General features: G+C 38.8%; 1 protein-coding gene across 7 annotated transcripts in view; it reads left to right on the top strand.

Annotated features, from left to right (window-relative positions):
* GALNT13 (polypeptide N-acetylgalactosaminyltransferase 13) overlaps positions 1 to 18,997 on the top strand; it is a 208,430-nt gene that overhangs the window by 127,458 nt on the left and 61,975 nt on the right. For all 7 annotated transcript variants that reach the window (XM_075180900.1, XM_075180901.1, XM_075180905.1 and 4 more), the window contains exons 6-7: positions 351 to 468; positions 4,923 to 5,103. In XM_075180900.1, the coding sequence (XP_075037001.1) occupies positions 351 to 468; positions 4,923 to 5,103 (299 nt within the window). The remainder of the gene's footprint in view (positions 1 to 350; positions 469 to 4,922; positions 5,104 to 18,997) is intronic.

Consider the following 18,997-nt stretch of genomic DNA (forward strand, 5'->3'; position numbering starts at 1 on the left):
AAGGTGACCATCTCCTGAGTGGCAGGGGTTCCAGTCATTGGAGTCCAGCTGTCTTGGCATCTGGGGAGAGGAAGGTTTACTAGTAGAATACTTCTATTGGTCGAAATCTTTAAAATGGCCTGGTCATGAAAGGGATAATTAGAGTCAAATTGCAACTTTTTTTGGCTGAATGGGGCCCTAAGCTGGTAGACTTAGTATGTCTACACTTTATTAGTCATTATAGTTCACCTTCGTTATAGACATACAAAACATTGACTATTATTATTATCTTTGACTTATAAGGCGCCACAAAGGGTCCACAGCGCTATACTGTACAAGCTTTCAAAGCATACATTCTCTGTTTTCACTAGAACACCTACAATGGCTGGAGGCCTTTTCTCCATCGACAAGAATTATTTTGAAGAGCTGGGGACGTATGATTCAGGAATGGATATATGGGGTGGAGAGAATCTGGAAATGTCGTTCAGAGTAAGTATTTTATTATGTATTATTTTCTTTTTGTTTTTACATTTTATTAACCCATTTTTTTTCCCAGGAATTGGATTACTAACCTTTTGATCAGACTATTCCGATTATGAAATCAATGTATATGTATATTGTCTTAACTTACCTGCCTTTTATTGTCGACTAAAGTGTAGAACAAATCTTGCAAACAGAATATTAAAATAACTTCACTCTGGATGTACGGAGAGGGCTTTCAAACACGGGAGGTACCACCTTCTTCAATACTGTTCAACTATTTCCCGTGTTATTGGCGTTAATGATGTAATTAAGCTTTTTGGGAGTAAGGTGCAAGACTGTTACAACTTTTCCTTATCTGTAATGCAGATTGGTTGTATTTGCAGTGTTATCCAGAATTTGAGAACAGGTTTCTATTTGAAGGTTAATGCCCAATTAATTTTCGCATATAGATAGATGTTTGTCCTGAAGAATAAAGAAGAAGATGAGATTATAACATGGAGATTATACCTCGTCATCTGGGTTTAGAGTTGTCACAGTATTTTGTTGGCCTTCTACGCACTGTGGAATTGTTTTAGCAAAGTGATGTTGTTTATAAAACATTTATGAGAAAGGAGGTGAATATCGGTCGTTAAAGGAGAAAGGAAACTATTACCTGGTTACGGGATTTTCACCAGTTAAATTGAGGGTTTAAGAACCCTAAAGTATTGGCTGTATTGTTGAATAGGGAAATCAATGGGCGATAAATTCCAGACTGGTCTTTAATTTGATCTATAAAGATAAATAGTAAAGCAGAATTGGATTTTTTAGGCTCTAACTGGGCATATGTTGAACTTTAAGCCATATGAGGTCAGGTGGAGTATAGAGAGAGATTAGGGTTTTTTTCATTTTCCACCCATTTTTGGGAGTTGAGCTGCCATTGGGTTTGATTATCGACATGGACAACATGAAGATATCCAATCCACCAAGGGACTCAGGGCCCTCTATCCACAATTTTCCTGATCAACGTTTCAGACGCCAAATACCCAGGAGGAAACTGATGCTGCTTGAACTGTGAACTCTGGATTGCAGTAGTGCAGCTTTTGTGCAATGAGCCACAGGCTCAGTTAACAACCTACTGTACCCTTTTCATTATCACTTCTGTGCAGACCGGCATCATGGAATGGCCTAATGACCTGCTAGTAATGATTTCCAAATACCTGAGGCTTGTTACCATGTAAATATGTAAATGGCAAAGTGTACAGTCCAGGGATGGTATTTTGTGATCAGAAAAGAGTTGAAAAATCTTGCTATAGGTTTGGGTTCCACATATCCAACTCTCCTCTGACAGTCCTGTTTGTTTCCACCAGAAATCTATAACTTGGAACGTTTAACAAACTTGGCAATAACTGTTGTTCTACATTTGGCACAATATAGGAATTATTTAGTAAATGTTATGGTCTATGCAAACATAATGTCACATGGATGTTGCAATGTTCGGTTTCATAGTTCAGCTATCACTAACTATATGTCACTGATCAATAAACCAGAGCATAATAGAAGATTTCTCTTTCACTAACTGAACATGAGTCATTTTATTTACCATCCAGAGCATCATTTTGCAAAACAGTCCTTTGCATTTTAAAATGAGAATTTTCAGATTATTAATGTACTGTGCTCTCAGGTCTGCTGACTATTACCTACTTGGACTATCCTTGGAGAGATCCATATTGATAGACCTGGCTGCAAGCTAGCACAAAAAGTGTTTATTGCTTTCTGCAAACATCTGCAGTTAAGAGAGCTCAGTTCCCGCATATATTTTTTTACAAGACCTTCGCTCCTACACTTTGCCCCTTACATCCCTAAGAGTAAAACTGTAATAAAAACATTTTATGTAAAGAAAACCACATCTAGACCAGGCAGTGAACTAACTCCTGCACTTTACCTATGTCAACTAAAATGATGCACAATGTATCTCTAATTTATTTCTACATATTTTCTCTAGCCAAAAAGGCACTCTGTAAAATACAATGTGTATGTAATGCAGCTACTTAAACGGTGGAAGCATTTTACAATGAATCCATAGTGCAATATTTTCAGGAGTTATAAACGTCTAAAGATTTCACCTTTTCCACTGAAATGTAGTTAGGTTAAATTGGTTTTGCTATGTTGTATTGGATTACGTTAAAATTAATTAGAGAAGGCAGCTGTAAAGGGTAAGTCAAGTGCATGCTAATTAGATTTACTGTTAGGTACTACAGAGGATGGTCACTTTTCCTTTTTAAAGTTTGCTTTTTTATGTTTCTTTTTGCTTTGTTGCCACTGCAGTTATTTATATAGTATATCCAATAACATGCCACCTGAAATAGACCAAAGCAACCCCCACCCCCAATTGTGTCAGTGATAAAATGCAAGCGTTAGTATCAGAGATATAAAATGCACCAGTTAACATTTGGTACACATTCCTCCTTTGGTTCTTAACAGAGTACCCAACTTTATACCTTATGTGGCTGATGCAGACTTTCCCACAAAATCATGCTTGCACACTCTCCTGGAAATCTCCGAGAGACTCCCGAATTCTGGATAACACTCCCGAGAGAGTTGGCATTCTCTGGCATCCTGCTCGCTTCCTAGTGAATCATAGGCAAACCAAGGGGGTTTTCTAGTGTCTGGAAACCCCTCCTAGCATGGAATACTGTATGCTTGAGGTGGCTTGCCCTGTGTATATGATGGGGATAGGAATTGCCTGTGTATATGATGTGGGTAGGAAGAGATGGAGAGCAGCCAAGCACTGTCTAAAATTATAGCTACACCCCCATGCATGCTGGTCACACCCACTGGCGGCGTAGCGTGGAAACCCCTCTCTACAAATCCTGCGTTTGCCCCTGTGAATTGCGGTGAACTACGTCATTGTGCCCTTTCCTCCCACAGCAAAATGACACTTTTGCATCTTTGCGTCGGGGGTGGTTGTGAATTGCGTAATTTTTGGTCCCTACCCCAGTAAGCAGTGACGCACAAGCGTCATATTTGTTGGTGGGGTCAAAAGTACGCGATTCACCATGAATCGCATCATGGAGGCTCCTATCCTGCCCACTTCACTAGGTTGTGCGCAGGATGCAGGAGAATTGCCTGCTCGCCCTCAGTCCTCATACTTCATCCCGCCTTCGGGATCTCCCGGAGGGCATGAGTAAAAAGTTGGTAAGTATGCACCAGATAGGAGTACGGAAGAGAACAGAAAACGAGCATATTTCCACCCAACTGTTGAGCAGTTAAGGGCAGGAGGTGTCTCTGCTTCCACATCTGCAGCACATGCACCAGGGTTATGAGAAGTCGTCATCATTAGCCTATATTTGCAGCTGCCCTAAAGCAGGTGCATAAGATATGTCTCCTAACAGGCGCATGTGCGTGTTTCTGCAGGTCTGCATGAGCCGAATTTGCGCAGACACACTTTTACTCTACTCGACATTAGAACGCCCCTTAACTCTCCTCCTGGTGCAGAATCTCACACACGATACGCTACTCAAAGTGGCAAAAATTCCACAATGCATCAGCCCCTACATCTATTAACCTTTACTTCCCTGTGAAACAAAACAAAATGAAATAAATAAATAAATGAAATTGCAGCGGAGGTGATATATGTAATACAAGGCGGGGAGTTGCAGGGCAAAATCAGCTTTGAACCCACTGTGCACCTCAATTTATATGAATGCGATAAGGTTTCTGCTAAAGCGCATGGGATTTGCGGAGCAAGATGGACATTTGTGGAGTAGAAGACGTTTGCGCAGACTGAAGTGGGGAGTGGGCAGTGAAGGTACTGATGCACCTAGTTATCTGGAGATTTACAGAAACAAGACTTCATTGTGTCATAGCTAGGATGGAGAGGGTGCATTTCTAGCCGCGTCCCTTGGTGTTAGAAGTGGGGCACAACCATTTCCACCTCACATTATTGCACATAGTGGACCATCTAGACTTCGCATCCATTGCTTTGCAAATCATCTTTTGGGTGATATCAAATTGTATATAAAATGCGTGTAGTTCTATGTAACTTGCTTGTGCCTCTGTAATTACATAGTACAATGTCCTCAATCGTACTGTAACCCATAGCAACCAAGTATACGGTTACTTTCATTATCTAAACTGACAGTTGCAGTCTGGTTGCTATGTACCATGTAATAAGCCCCGTTGTGTACAGTATATATGCTAATATTTAGAAGATGAAGAAATATGAGTACTTTGTATAGTTGAATGATTTTCATTTTAACAAGAGTTTCAAATAAAATCTAACCTGGTTTCTCTCATCGGATGTGGCCTTTTATAAATGTCATGCTGTGGATTTAGGATTAATCCTTTCACATTGGTAGCAATCTTATCTCCGTTAAGACAGTAGAGTGAACCGTGGGATTGATGAGCTGAGTAAATTTTGTTTTTGTACTAAATATCCTCTTATGTTAATATATTTTATTCAACTTTTATTCAACCTGTAGATTTGGCAGTGTGGCGGGTCCCTTGAAATAGTGACATGCTCTCATGTTGGACATGTGTTTCGGAAAGCCACTCCTTATACCTTCCCTGGCGGAACAGGTCATGTGATCAACAAGAACAACAGAAGATTAGCGGAAGTCTGGATGGACGACTTTAAAGATTTCTTCTATATAATATCGCCAGGTAACTACGCTGATTTTTAAGTGTACCCATCACATGCACTCACATGGAAGGTAGCCATTTTTGTGTGTTGAAATATTTTCATGAGAATGAATTACTGTGGCATATGGTCCCGTTAGGCCTCAGTGATGTCATTGGTTCCTATTGAATTGATAGGCTGCATTGCCATGAACAGGAGCAGCTCAAGGGTAAAGTCGTTAAAGCAGTTGCAGTAGGCCTCAAGCTGTTCAAGGCAACTTAATAGTTCATAACTATCTGTAGTCTATAGTTAGTTGTGTGTCTGAACTACGGCCCCATAGTGTAGTCTACCCTGGGACCTGAAGAAGCAAAGCTCCGCATTTGTACAGGGCAGAGGTGATTGACCAATAGCAGCACTGTACAAAGTCACATGTCTACTGCTCTCCACTGCCCCATACGCCAGTACCCCCCATACCCCTCTGATGGTGGCCCTGAGCTGGAAACCCTCCCAGGTGGTTTGGTCAGTGCCCTGAAGGGATGTGATACAGGTCAGAAAAACGGAGAGTGCCAGGCATTTAAGCTGCTGTGACATCACCGGCCCTGCGACTGAGTTTGAATCAACCAACTCACATATTGCTTTTCTGTAAAGCATGGCAAGCGGTCAGTCTCTCTCTGTCTCATGTCTTACGGAAGCATCTTCTCGTAACATGGCAGCCTGCTGCAGAGAAAGAGAAGCATGGTGGATATATTGACTTAAATAAAAACACTCCAGTTACTTCATGCAAATTATTCAGCTCAGTAATACACAGCTTTATTATTATTATTATTATTATTATTATTATTAATATTATTATTATTATATTAAAGGGGTTGGAAGCCCACGGCCACAACACAATATTTACCGCTATTAACCGGGAAACTGGGAAGCATCGGGTCCTAACTTTCCTAAGAGCCTACACTGTGACTTGTTAATATGACATCCAGTCACATCTAATTCCCTTTGGCTGCCGGGCTCTCGAGGACAATCATAATAAATATTCTGATGTGGCTGGGGAGTTCTATCCCATTTAATGTCAAATAGTAGTGTCACTCGCTCGTTAAATCATATTCTAGACCCCTTTTAAAATTGCAATATATATTATATATAAACAGTACACCTAGAATATAGAGATTTTTTTTTTATATATCTTTTCATGTATTGGGAATTTATTGCTAACAATTTGTTATATATTGATGTAATCTGCTAATTCATTTTTATGCTCTCATTCTGATGTATATCAAACCTAATATTATTTATGATACACACTGCACCTTCGGATAGCTGAGCTGCACGCAGATTTTTTTTTTAGATTGTTCAGAAGTGACCACACCCCCAGCATACATGGCCATGCCCCCAACATGCATAGCCACACCCCATAAAACATGTGAACACTCCCGTCATGCATGGCCCCGCCCCCAGCATGCATGGCTATGCTTGTTCTGATTCTTCGAGGACCAGTATTGGGAGGTAATCTGATAGGTGGGGATATATGGCAAAATCACCCTGGCTATATGACATGACATGAGTGTGTAGAAGTCTATATATTAATAAGGCCAGACTTGTAGCTTGTAGTGGCTCGCTAAAGATTCTAAAATAACATTTAGATCAGGGGTCAGGGAACTTTTTTACTTTTTACCCCCAAATATATTTAGATACGCCGACGTTACCCCCTTGATTTGAAAGGGAGGAAATCATATATTATTATTGGAATTCAAAATTTTATTGAATCTATTCAAAATTTCTTTTAAAGCTTCAACTTCAAAACTTCAGGTTTTGGAGAAATGATGTTGCTTCATTTTTGATACGAGAGCATCAATATTGAGGCATTTTGATGTCAGAGCAATTTGGATACAGTCTTCAGCGTCCAATCAATTTCTCTGCTTTGTTTTTATGTTCGTTAGAGTGGAAAATCATTGTTCGCAAAGGTAGGTTACAAAAGCCAGCAACTTTTTGACTGCCTCCTCATTTGCAATTTTGATGCCTTTGCAGCTGTTGACATCCAAAATATGACAGGTCTGCATTGCTGTCAAATGCAATACGTGCTTCATTATTGCATCGAAGCTCAAGAAGTGCCTCTGCCAACCCTTGAGGCTCTTCTGGTGCAACAGCAATTTCACATTTAAAGGGGTCTACAATCCAACTGACAGCATGTGAATCTGCATCATTACCCCCAGGAATTAAATTTTCACCCCATCTGGGGTAATTTACCCCTGTTCCCTGACCACTGATTTAGATGATCAACACAAAGATCTACAATATACACATAATTCTGGGTTGTTGACAGATAAGAGAGGGAAATATATCAGTGTATCAATTTTTTCAAGTTTCTCTTGAGTAATTCAGAGGCCTTCCCCGAGTTAGGAAACCACCATTATATAGCATCCTTGATGACCAACTTGAGCCTGACTGAGCCAAATAATGTATTGCTTGAAAAAATGATATTGCATTTTTGGTCCATCCTTATGAATTATACTGTACAGCTGTTTTCATGTTGCCTCTGTGCAGGGGCGGATCTAGAAAAATGCTGTACTCAGGGCGATTTAGGGGGGAAGGGGGCGATTTCTAGCATCTTAGGCTGCCGACGGCTGCACACTATGTGCAGGTCCGTCCAGCCGTGACAGGCAGGGACAGTGTGCTGCCCGGCTGCTCTGATTGTGTTTTAAATCCCCCCCCCCTGGATCCGCCACTGCCTCTGTGTTTCACTACACATGCTAGGGACATTTGTGGAAGCTGGTCTACATATACCAGCATAGAAAAGGTGCTTTGTCTTTATTTTTTAAGCTACTCTAGACAATGACAGATAGAATGTGACTAGTTGCTATGGGCACCACCTCCTTTTCTACAGTGTCATCTCTAGATGTTCTGGTTGCTTTTATGAGTTTTCAGCAAGTTGCTGCATATAATACAACTCCCTCCTGGGAATAGAGAGTGCCGACAGGTACACAGCATAGATCTGCTTCTCACGCAGCTCATTCTTGCCTGGTAGGCACTCTCGTTAGATGTAATTGACAATAAGATTTTCATGCAAATACATTGCTGGAATTGATACTAAGGTGTTTGCAAGCTGAAATATTATATTGACATTTATTGTCCATAATTGCATAACCTGGGCTGTGTCATCATATTTATACTCTGGACATGTATTTGTTAAATCGGCATAAATATAACTGTATAATTTAAAATACAAGACAGGTATGTTGATCTGGTTCTATATATCATATACCGTTTTCTTTCATCTCTTTGTTTATTTTATTAAATGTTTTGCCAGGTTCCCTCTCGTTTTTAAGTATGTCCATGCACATTATATACAGATTTTCTGGTTATAGATGAAAACTATGCATTACACTTACACATGTGATTACAATAAGACTTGATAGATGTTTAAAAAATATTTTAGGCTGCAAGCAGATTTACCAGACTAGTAGATTGTTACAGACATACGGTGCCTGGTAGGAGAATGTAGACTGACCAGATTGTGAGTTGAATTGAGGATCCATTAGCAGGCTTCTGGAAGTGGATCTAAGGTGATACGTCCTATGTATTGGTGGGGAAAGAAGTCTGGACAGACAATTGGACAACTTCTTTAAAAAGTGTTTTGACAGACAAAGTGAAGACTTTGCCTGAACTCCAAGGACATCAATAACATATTGCAATGGCGGATACTGTAGTTAAATGGCAAAACAAAATGGCAGATTGTGTTGTAGAGTGGTTCTAGTTTTCAATGATATGTTTGAGGTGCAATACCATAAACTAGTTAATTTTATCTAGTTTCTGGGTTAGTAATTCTAAAAATATTTCAGGTGACAACAAGATTGCAAGATTTTCTAACTTCTTCCCCTTCTTCATTCACACAATTATTTCATTACAAAGGTCAAATGTTTGTCATTAAAACCAAATATTCTAAATAAGTTGGAAGCATCAGCTGCACTTTTATTTACTTCATTACCACTGACACTAGCATTGCTTCTTTTATTGTAAAATACCATGTAGTTAGCTGTGTGGGGTACTCAGAGCACATTTTCTCTTTTTTGCCCATATCTCATTTTGGGTTATCACTTGATGATAAAGTCTCCACCACCCACCACCGTGGGGATGAGTACAAATGATTGAAAGTTCTCTAGACCTGAACGAGAGCTGCAAAAAGCTTCACCAAAAACTAGGAAAGCTTAATGGGAGCACTGTACCAAAGTGTATCATTCATGAATCAATGGTAAGATAGTAAGAATAAATTATACTCATAAATGTAGCAAAAAAAGTTGTACAGAATAATGTCTGTACACTCTTTTAGGGGTAGGTTTCCACCATATCTACCATCTTAGTATAATTATTCCTTCACTTATATACATATCCTGCTGCACTGTAAAATCAGGGAAAAAAACATATAGTGCCTGATTCATATCCAATGCAACTTGCATTTAATAAAAAGAGAGTACAGAACTTCAGTATAATTCTGTGCGTATTCAAGTTTATGTGAATTTGTAAGTACGCTCTTTCTAAATGTTACTTACCGTATGCTAACAGACAGAATAGAATGCAGGATACAAACATGCATAAGTGCGATGTAAATTCACAACACAACGCTTTTTACAAAAACTATATTAGCAAATAAATGAACAACACACCCTTGGCTTTAAGCCGTAGGCAGTCGTAAGTATCATTTGTTTTTGGATATGAATTGCATGTAGTTGCGTTCATAGTCGTAAGTTCTTACACATGCATTCACGCAAGATATGGCATGCAAATGGACTTATATTCAGGCATGAATCAGGCCCCCAATAACTAACAAATACCATAACAAACTGCGAAGCAACGGGTGAGAGGGCTTCTAATTAATCTAAAGGAGATAAGGGAAACGAGACATAAGTGCTTGCTTTGTACAGAGGACCACAAAATCTCACAAAAATTGCAGCGCCCAATACGCCACTACAAAATAAATCCCTAAATTTACCACAAATGGCAACGAGATTAGAGCTGCAAATGGTCTTTACATTCTAAAAGAATATTTACTCAAACACCACATTCCAAAATAATATATATTCCATGCAACAACATAATCTAAAAACAATACAATTTTATATAGGGTGAGCGGTGGACAGTGAATATTTAACACTTTATCCTGACCGACTTGCTGTGCCAGAATCTAAAAGAGAATCCAATTCTCTTATGGAGAAGGAACCAATTTCATAAATGTGTAAACTTGTCTCCAAATGTCAAGAGTCTGAAATTCAGGACCAGAACATAGTCTCAAGTAGAGGCAACAATCACCACGTAATAGTTACCCACTCATGGTAAAATCTTCCAATCGTACCAAGACTGCGGAGCAAATACAAGGTGCCCACCTCATCGTCATCATCATTTATTTATATAATGCCACTGATTCCGGCCACCTGCTACAGGTCTCTCACAATCCTGCTGAGATCAAATCTACGATTATATTGCAGAAAGTCACAGATGAAACTTCAATGACGGCATTACGCAAGTCACACATACACCTTCCCTCTTCACCTCTGACGCGTTTCGTTGACATCAACCTTATCAAAGCTGCAGACAGGCAGCTTTATATCCTGATCGCAGTAGCAAAAGGAACACCCACCTCATTGTGTTAAACAATTTAAGCAACTGTTTCTTCATTCTGGTTAAAAATATATAATCATACCTAATATATAGATCTCAATTGAAAAGATTGTAAGAACATTCTTATTAGAAAAATATTAAAAATGCAAATATTTAACAGTATTTCTTATTACATTTACCAAAAATCCTTTTTTAAACACTTTTACAAACAAAGGTTGCAGCTATAAAAGATACAAAATAAATATTTAAGAAAGTGTTTTTGAAACCATCCTAATCCATATACATACTAAGATATACTAACGCATAAATTAACCCATTCCTTCCTGCAGAGCAAAAATGGAATTAGTCTTTTAACAAGCAACTATTTATAGCTAATATTTAAGGAATTCTATAAAGGACTCCAAGGGGTAAATGTATCAAGCTGAGAGTTTTCTGGCGGGTTTGAAAAGTGGAGATGTTGCCTATACCAACCAATCAGATTCTAGCTTTCATTTTGTAGAATGTACTAAATAAATGATATCTAGAATCTGATTGGTCTTTCTAACCCACCGGAAAACTCTCAAATAAATAAAATGTTAAGAAGGAGGAACAGGGGAGGACAAAACTAATCAGAAAGATTTAATGAGACCGTTGTAAATGAATTTGTGTGTGTTAGATGTGGATGGTGTTGTATGGAAACTACTAATACTAATTTAGAGGATTTAATATTAGGGTATTTAGGGCGTTTCAAGATATACTTCAAGGCAGGTCCTCACATGTAGTTTGTTTAAAGCCGTTATTCAGACCATGGCATCAATTTAAAAACAGCAGTTTATAAACTGCCAATACTGTCAAGATCCTTTCTCAAACAATTGCATTATTGACACATTTGCCAACATTTAAACCTCCCCCCCCCCCCCCCCCCTGTCCGGGAGATCACGGAGGAGAGGTCAGGTGGCACATGGTGGGGGGATGTATTACTGGCATCACTGTGTCCTTGTCCTTTGCTGTACAGTGCTGCCATTCACTGCACTATGCAAAGTGGGGCTATAATAACGCAGATCACGTCATCAAACCCAGTTCACACCCACTTCATTAGTGAAGTGGGTGTGATCCAGGAGGGAGGTCCGCTTTCCTGGGAGTCCTGGAGACTCCCTGAAATTTGGCAATTGGGAATCAGAGTTGTTGAGTTAAAGAGGGCAAGATGTAAAGGAGTAGGATCCAGAGGGTCAGTAATCCAGTGGGATCCGTAGAGAAGAGATGGATGACGCCAATTTTTTAGTTGTGAGATCTGTTTTGGGTGACTGTACTTTTGGGCTAAGGAGGGAGTTAAAAAAATTCTGAAGAGCCCATTGGGATTACTGGACAAGGAGGAAATGATAGATGTCATGTAGGTCTCTCTTGTTGGAAGACTACTTCTGTAAACTCACATATTCAGCAGAAGATGAAGGTCTCCGCGGGTCATGTTAGGCTGGGTACACACTACAGAAAATTTGTCCCAATGTGATATCTTAATGATTGACTGACAGTCCCGATCAGCATGTCGATTCATGTGTACACTCTGTACACGTTTTACACGATTTGCCCTCAGATCTGTGCTCTTCATCTGTCATAACCATCAGCTGAAAAGATTGTGACACACTCCATAGAGATCTGCCTACACTGCTGGTGGTGAGTGCGTACACACTTCCATATTTGCCCGACATCGTTCCATCGTTGATAGTGATTTTTAGCCAGTTAATAAAATCAAGTCAAACGATACGATGAGCTTTGTTACAATAAAACATGATGGTTGTAGTGTACATACTAATGCAATATGGGACCTAACAGTCGTTTATCTTGTGATTGACCCAATAATTGGGTGAAAATCCTATAGTGTGGACCCAGCCTTACTGTCCTATATGCCTATATGTATGGTATAGGCGTTTATTTGAATTATAAAATAGGTTTGTAATCTGTACACTTTTTTTCAAAACAGAGACTAATCCTTGACAATCTGATGACACTGGTTGAATACTGCCATACATGTAACAATACAGGACCAGAGTCTGAACAATGACACCTTGATGTGAATGTATCGTATGATACTATTATCACTTTTGCCGAATTCTAATACACACAGGAAACTTTTCTCACCACCTCACCTTGCACACAGGAACAGATGTAGAATAAGTTCAAAAAATAAGTTTAGTTGTTGTTCCCAAATACCGGAGAGCAGCTCGTTAGCAATGCTGTAATTATTTTAATTGGAGTGAAAGAGAGCTGCCTTGTGTTCAGAGTACGGTGACTTTGATCTGAATCTGCTGACACTGCGCAGAATAATTGTTCATAATACACTAATGGAAAACTGTCTCCAGGGTTGCTTTTAAGGTGTCTAAAATCTCGATTTTATATTTTATTTTAAATACAGTGCTCCCTTCAGTAGAATTATGTTGAGCTGCAAAGCAGGAATTTTGTAATTTTATGCTAATTTGTGACAGCTTTTGCATAATTTTCTATTTAATTGCAATTTTAATTACTACAGGTTAAAGAGAGTTTAAGCTGTCTCAAGTAAGTTATAGTGAAAGGCCTTATTAATTGGTATTAAAGAAGAGGAAACTATTTAAATCTAATTATATGTAACAATCAGCTTTAATGCATGCAATTCTGTACACATTACTTTAGGTTCTCTTCCCCTGCTCAGCTGAATTAAAATCTATCTTGCTCAAACCTAAAAAGGATACGTATAGGTGTTTGCCCTTAACATCCAATAAGATTCCATCTATCATTTTCTAGACTTTACCAGATAAATGATAGCTAGAATCTGATTGGTTGCTATGGGCAACACCTCCACATATGCTTTTTAGAAGGCTTGATATATATACCCTTGTGTTGAGACCAGTACAAGTTTTATATAGGTAAAATGCATTTGAATGTTCGGAGATAATGTGCCTCCCCCCCTTCTTGTAAGGTGGAACAAGAATGGTAAATTAAAAGAGGAATCTTTAAAATATTTGTTAATGCTACCAGTTTAGTTTGTAGTTTACCAAACAATATAGTGGGGTTAATGTCACAAAACTATTGGAATACTCAGTCGCACATCAGATGTCCATGGAAGATGGACAAAACGAGATCGGAAAAGAACGCAATCTATAAATTAAATGGAATTAATTTAGGAGAATCTAAAATGGAAAAGGATTTGGGAGTGCTCGTAGACAGTAGACTTAGCAATAGTGCTCAATGTCAAGCAGCAGCTGCAAGGGCATATAAAGTATTGGCATGCATGAAAAGGGGCATAGATACAAGGGAAGACAGTGTATTTTGCCACCGTATAAATCGTTGATAAGACCTCATCTTGAATATGCAGTACAGTCCTGGGCACCACTCTATAAAAAAGATAATTTGGAACTAGAAAGGGTTCAGAGAAGATCGACAAAATTTTTTAAAGGGTATGGAGTCATTAAGTTATGAGGAAAGGTTAGCCAGTTTAGGCATGTTTACTTTAGAAAAGAGGCGTCTAAGAGGAGATATGATTACTATGTATAAATACATTAAGGGTCAATACAGAGAACTTTCATGGGAACTTTTTACCCCAAGGACTATACACAGGACACACGGTCACCCACTAAGGTTAGAAGAGAGGAAATTTCACAACCGGCAAAGGAAGGGGTTCTTTACAGTAAGGGCAGTCAAAATATGGAATTCACTGCCAGGGAAGGTTGTGATGGCAGATTCAATAGATATGTTTAAGAAAGGGTTAGACAATTTTTTTGTGGAAAAGTGTATCCAGGAATACGACCGTTAATTAAAATGAAGGATAGTAGTGGATATAGGGTAAAAATTGGATTGCAATATTGGGTCTGGGGGGATTTTCACAATTGAAACAGATTGGCGGTTGCTTACTCTGGATCAATTTCAAATATAAGTGCAGGATCGCTGGAGATCCAAAATAGGTTGAACTTGATGGACTGGTGTCTTTTTTTCAACCTCATTAACTATGTTACTATGTAAACGGAGATACACTGCAGCAAGCGTACATACTATCAATGGTCCTTGTACATGTGTATTATGGATGTGCCACGGGACCACAGGGGTTAGCATAAATGCCTCGCAGCTCTGCAGGCCATGCGTTCTATTCCGACCAGAACACAATTTATCAATGGTCCGCTACATGGCAATACTGACTGGTAGCGGTAAGCAGACTCTAACCACTTCGCCAGCAAGTGCACCTGAGTAACCTGGACTATATTTAACAATAAAGCAGTATTTTCATGACCAGAGAGTCTGACATTCTCATCCTGAGATTGCGATAGTAATACGAAGACCACAACCAGTACTTGTACCGCCATTATCCTTGTTACATAAGCGATACCCGATGATTAACTTCACTGTCCAGAGAGCTTTGTTAAATAGAGAGTAGCCTAAATCCATCCCTTAGGGCTAGATTTACTAAGTTGCGGGTTTGAAAAAGTGGGAATGTTGCCTATAGCAACCAATCAGATTCTAGCTTTCATTTATAGTTCATTCTACAAAATGAAAGCTAGAATCTGATTGGTTGCTATAGGCAACATCCCCACTTTTTCAAACCCGCAGCTTAGTAAATCTAGCCCTTAGACTGTGACCCCAGACTAAGTGCCACTGGGGAAAGGAATGATTAAATGAAACATTCTTTGTACAGTACTGCTTAATATGTTGGTGCTATATATAATAAATTAATCAAATAATCATGGATATGATTATTTTTCTGCTTTTTCTACGGTTGAAAAAATTGCAGATAAAGTTAGTCCCTATAATATTAAACGTGAACTGTTTGAACCCTGGCAGCCAGATCTGTCGCATTGAGTGGTTGTGAAGAAGGCTGTGAATCCTCTACTATAATATTTTTTCGAACTACTTAAGAAAAGATGTTTGAGTTCTATTTTAGAACAGTAAATATGTTAAAAATAGCCATAAGAAGTGCTTTATGTCCACCATAAGGCACTAAAGTATGTTAATAATAAAAAAAAATGCAAATGATCCTGTTATAAATTAGGGGATACGATTCTAAGAACTCACATTTTTGGGATGAAGTTCCATGTTACATGCATTGTATGCAATACATTTATTTTAGGGCTGTGTAGTCTGTGTGTGCAGTGGTTTTGTAATAATGGTGAAGCATCACATAACATATGTTTATACGATTGTATTATACCTGCAATCAACCACTCTGCAGCAAGTGCTTAAATTATGCACTTCTCCTGGTTACTTAATAAAATAATCAATTGGCAGATATTTCAGAGAATTATTAAAAACACATTAAATACTGATTTATTTTTCTGTGTCTATTGACGACTCCACTCCTTCTGCTGCTAAGTGCGTATTGATTAACGCCAGGAGGGACACAGACCAAATGTTTATCTCCAATCGATAGAAATTAAATCTGCACTATCCTGTGTAATTGTGTGTGTGCTCAAACTTAAAATTAGCGTTGTTGTTGTTGTTGTTTTTTTAATGGATTTAAAAACACAGTTTTAAATATGTGTGTGAGAAATGAGCTGTTAATTATACTATACATGTAATTAAGAGATATATTACTGTTTTATACCTCTGGCACAATTACACTGTCTTATGTGATATAGTAAGACATATACAGGCTTGCAAATATACTTTGACCTTATCATACATTTATAAGGGATAGTGCTTCATTTTCTTTCATAACCCACTATTCATAATACATATAGGTGTTCAGTTAGAGTTGAAATTAAGTAAACATGTATCTACATACTTGCATTACCACTTGCATTACCACATCTGTATTTACAGTTGCATGCATTTTAAGCTTAGTTGCCTACACTCTCGGAATGTTAGGAAACTCCGGAATTTATAGGAGTTCTCTTCTAGGAGACCAGTGCAACCTCCTGCATTCTGCCCACTTCCCGGGTGAAGTGGGTGTGGTCAGGACTAATGACTCGATTCACAGCAAATCAAGTCATCTTATCCCCTCTGTATTAGGCCCCAAATTGCGGCCTTGAGCAGCGGGTGGGCTAATGGCGGGATTCACGCAGCCACGTCCCACATTAAGCGGCAGGATCTCCCCTCTAGGGGTCTTCCAACAAGGGGGAGAAAAGAAAAAGGTTGCCAAGTATGATTCTAAGATATGTGCAACCTTCAATCTAAAATATAGATACGTCCGGAGCAAAGATGCAACAATTATCATCTCCAAATTTTGCATCTAGTTTATATAGTTTACATCTTGTTGCTTATGTATATTGAGATTGAATGTCAGAGGCATCACAGGGATGTGCTTAACTTGTATCTGCATTCCCTTACTGTACTGTTCGTTAACACCCTTCATCTGCCTCTCCGGGAACAATGGGCCGCAAGCGCAAGATAAGTGAGACCAAATATAGACATAAGCTGTGGTCATAATCTTTTCTTTGACTTGTCTTGAATGTTCTCTGAGCTTCCTGATGAAACTCTTATTTGAAAATGCACTAACCGACCTCTCACAGACAGATGTATTTATTTTGAAATGAATTAGAGCACTTTAATAGTACAGAGGGAGACTCCAGTCAACTAATTATGTGACTCAGAAATGAATAGATTGCACCAGAATTTATTTTATTAGAATTATTATGACCTGTGTAGGAGTTTAATGGGGATGTAAATGTTGTCCAATGCTGCCATAAAACTGAAAAGTGATAAGACTGCCGTAGTATCACCAGAATTGCTATTGGACGTATTTTGCATATAATTGATTTTGCGTGCTTTGCTGGGCCAGATGTGTAACATTTTGAAGATCACTTGTGTGGTTTTTTTTTAAAATGCTTTACTTGTGCTAGATTCCATGCAAACGTCAGACATGATATATGAAAATGTTTCCATACATATTTGAAAGGCTCAGTGTCATTTTTTTGTTTTAGAATTAATGGTCCTTTAACGTGTTATCTGCATTTCAGCAAAAACCGTTGAAGTATATCAAAAGTTTACAAAATATTTAAATTTAAACCTGGTTTATTCTGAAAAGATTGGCAAAGCCGCTGAAATCTGAGTGAGATATGAAGATCTGTCGTCTTGTGTTTTGTTCTATTGCTGATGAGATTAGCTTTTTTTTCTCAGTAATCTGTTCAACTATCGAATGTGTTTGGCACAACTTTAGAAAATATATTAAAAAATAGCTTTCATGCAACTTTGTGATTGTTGATAAAAGTTCTGTTTTATATGATAAAAAATCTTGTTTATTATTTCAATGGTTTATTGTAACTTTCATTGAAGGAGTTATTTAGGCCGATAACCTCAACAAATGTCCCTGCATACTTTATAATGGAGGGAACGTGCCAGTTGCTATATTGCTTGCGGCCAGCAGGTGGAGCTGCAGAATAGATTCATTCTTTAATAGGATATTTACTGGATAACTGGACGTTCCAACACATGTTGAGCCTTGATTAGTTTTTCCTGTACAATTATCCATAAGTATACACAAAACAAGAACAGATAGTAAGAATAAGACACAACATACAAAGGAGAACTGGTCCTGTGCCATTATCCATACATTAATAGTTATATTTCAGTTTGCAATATCTAGTAGTACAGTGATGGGCGACTGGCGACCCTAGGGCTATATGTGGCCCTTCTAGCATTCACCTGTGGCCCCAGCTCCTTCCTACTTCAGATTCATTGTTATAGATTGTAACACTAGTTTAAAATACCTACTGATCTGTTATTACAGATAGGTGTCTCTTACTTAAATGTATTGTTTTAACTTATTACTGAGATTAAGGGTGATATACAGCCCTTTTTGCAGGTTAGAGGGCCACACCATGTGACCTTTAAAGTGTATCAGGTTGCCCATCACGGTTGTAGTATGTCATACTAGCCAACTTTTCCTCCTTGGCTTCAGGGAGATCCCGGGGGTGGTGGGCGTGTGGGGGCGGGGCTTGACAAATCACATTATTTTGGCCTCGCCCCTAAACGATTGTCACAAGTTTGGCCATTTACAGCAGGGGCTGGGACTAAGATGATGCGATATTTGCGTCATTAAACCCCACCCTCTGCCACTTATCTATTGTGGGGACGAGAACCGTGAGGTTGCCCTGCTCAGGAGGTCTCCCAGAAATGCGGGTGTCTCCCGGAGATTTCGGGAGAGTAGGCAACTATGCGTTAAAGAAAAGCAGCTAATGAATCTCTAGAGACTGAAGTGTCTTTTACATTTCTGTCTCCATTACTGAAGTCATGTTGTCTTACCTGTCAGTCTGATTAAATCTTGGTCTCCATGAAAATGGCCACCTCCATAGGCATCAATACATGGACATAGGACACAATTTCTGAACTGTGTCATCATTCCACAGATGGTGAAGCCAACCACGTCTTGTACTGGCTCAGCCTCAG

This window comes from Mixophyes fleayi, chromosome 7 (assembly GCF_038048845.1).
Source record: "Mixophyes fleayi isolate aMixFle1 chromosome 7, aMixFle1.hap1, whole genome shotgun sequence".
Classification (NCBI taxonomy): domain Eukaryota; kingdom Metazoa; phylum Chordata; class Amphibia; order Anura; family Limnodynastidae; genus Mixophyes; species Mixophyes fleayi.